At 40.2% G+C, this 2,532-nt stretch overlaps 1 protein-coding gene across 1 annotated transcript in view; it reads right to left on the bottom strand.

Annotated features, from left to right (window-relative positions):
- Positions 1-2,532, bottom strand: part of STT3A (STT3A, subunit of the oligosaccharyltransferase complex (catalytic)) — a 48,728-nt gene that overhangs the window by 40,386 nt on the left and 5,810 nt on the right. The window contains exons 4-6 of the mRNA XM_012658144.1: positions 2,195-2,316; positions 1,348-1,493; positions 5-95 (exon numbers count right to left, since the gene is read on the bottom strand). Coding sequence (XP_012513598.1) covers positions 5-95; positions 1,348-1,493; positions 2,195-2,316 — 359 coding nt within the window. The remainder of the gene's footprint in view (positions 1-4; positions 96-1,347; positions 1,494-2,194; positions 2,317-2,532) is intronic.

Raw genomic sequence — 2,532 nt, 5'->3', positions numbered from 1 at the left:
TTACCTTCATTATCATAGGAGCCAGCCACAGATCGAGAGATATACCCAGGAACTACCGCAATCATGGCAGCAGCAAGAAGCCCAGCCCCTGCATCCTATAAGTAAAGAGGGGTAATAAGTTAACACCAATACACCTACGGACAGAATAGAGGATCCACTAGCCCATTCTGTTTATAATGGGCCCAGAAAACATCCAACAATTTCCAAGGTAAATATGAGATGCTAAAAATGCTAGAAATGCTCACAGTACAAAAAAGCTAAAAACTTCATGACCAATTGCCCATGACACCAAGTCTGAAACTGAGAACACATGTGCTGGGGACAGACAAAAATCAAGTGAGACGTCAAACATCAAACCCTGCCCCAGAATGGGCTGTTTGGCTACCAGTCCCCACAGGCTTATCAGTCCCTACTCCTAACAATACCTGCTCATCACAGGAATACCAGTCACATGTCCAAAAGCCATACAAGGACAAAGGAAGAAAAATTATTATTATTTGAGTTAAAACGCCAACAAAGGTAGGTGATAATCTACCTGGACTGAAGATACCAAGAGCTTAGGTAATAAAGTTGGAACATCACCAGACAACCTTTGAGCTCAGGGGAAAGGAGCAACAAAATGTAACCCACACTCCAAAAAAGTAAAAGACTTATCTGTTGATAAAAGTCAAATTTGGGACAAGGGAAGCAAGGGGAAGGACGAAAAGTGTTCTAAACTTAACTCAGACTTCCCAAGCACTCCTAGTAGTTTATCACCTCTCAGGTATTTTCCTGACTCCATAGCACACACTAAGAATAGCACCCAGGGTGCCACAGTCAGCAATGCTGAAACCTGGATAAATAGTCAGCATTATGGAGTCAATTACAGAAGCCAAACGGCTTAAGAATGTTAAAATAAATGTTTTTTAAAAAATCAACAATAATCGCTAAGTTCATTTCCGGTAGGAAGAACTAACCACTTTGGAAAACTTCATGTAGCTTTTTTTCCCTCCCTTACATTATAAGGACTTCAAAATCTAAGCCTCGCATTTTGCATTTTAAATGTTTTTTTCCTTTATACAGCAATTTATTATTTCTTTCAGTTGTTCACTCATTCTTTTTTTTCAGTTTCTTCTTATTTCTTAATCAAATAAATGTTCACTCATAAGGACAAACAGTTGCTAATGATAAGAAACCACAATTCTAGGGAGGGGTTGAAGTGAACCCAGTTAATTCCCTCCAGCAAAAGCTATCTTTACCCTCTGGCTCCCTGCCCATCTAAGGCTCTCGGTCCCCCATCCTCCAGCATCTACTAGAGAGGTTCAATAACATTCATTCCCAAGCCTCCTGGCACCCCAAATCCTTCACCTTGAGCTCTTTGGTAAGGTGGTACGTGACGATGGTAGTGAAGGAGGAGAAGAGAGGGGCCAGGAACACACAGACATTCCGAATGTCGATGGTGATGTGGAAAAAATGGAGTACATGGTAGATTGCAGCAGAGGTGATCATTAAACCTGTAATAGGAAGAAGAAACTCCATTAGGTTGTCCTGCTGAGACAAAGAACTTAAGGAAAAGAGAAAGGACAAATTCAAGTATTAATAAAGTAACTACATAGATCTTGATAAAGCACCAGAAATGCTAAGACAGCAACTGCAGTAAGCTTATAAATTTCTCTTCTAGGATTCAATCAGAAGTCCAGAATGTATAAGAAACTACCCATCTCCATTTTCCCATACATGTTCTCCCATCTAGATAAGATCCACTTTTAGAAATCTGTAATCAGGATGAAATCATAAGTGTCACAAAATGAAGCCATTAGTAATAAAACTGCCCTACAACACACAAGTATCTTATTTCTGTTTTTTTTTTTAAAAAAAAACCTACTCTCATCCTGGATAGAGCTGGAACCCATTCTACTAAGTGAAGTATCCCAAGAATGAAAAAACAAGCACCACACGTACTCACCATCAAATTGGTTTTAACTGATCAACCCTTAAGTGCACACATAGTAATAACATTCATGAGGTGGCGGGGGGAGGAGGGGATGGGTCTGTACACACCTAATGGGTGCAGTGCGCACCATCTGGGGGATGGACATGCTTGAAGCTCTGACTCGGGTGGGGCAAAGGCAATATATGTAACCTAAACATTTGTACCTCCATAATATGCTGAAATAAAAAAGAAAAAAAAAACAAAAAAACCTGTTCTCCTCACCTGGGTAAATTGTTCCTCCAATGATTCGTCCCAAAGGGTACCAGGCCCGGTCATCAAACCAGTTATGGAATTTATAAAACCCCTCCTCAGCTAGGAACCGTGTAGTCCGATAATTAAAGTACCTATGGCAAGAAAGAAAGATCTGTGTCTCCTCCTCTTCATACTCAAATATTTGGACTAATCTGTGATGAATTTTTCTCCCCAGGGTACACCATTGAGGAACTTATCATTACTTGAAGAAAACTCAGTTTAGCACCAAAACTTATGCCATGAAAATCATTTTACACTACCGTAAGTCTCCTCATTTCTAGCTCCATGCTTGTCTCAACTGAAGCACC

The sequence above is a fragment of the Propithecus coquereli genome, unplaced genomic scaffold (genome assembly GCF_000956105.1).
Source record: "Propithecus coquereli isolate 6110/MARCELLA unplaced genomic scaffold, Pcoq_1.0 Scaffold575, whole genome shotgun sequence".
Classification (NCBI taxonomy): Eukaryota; Metazoa; Chordata; class Mammalia; order Primates; family Indriidae; genus Propithecus; species Propithecus coquereli.
The sequence above is the reverse complement of the archived record's forward strand: the minus strand, read 5'-3'. Positions and strand labels throughout refer to the sequence as shown.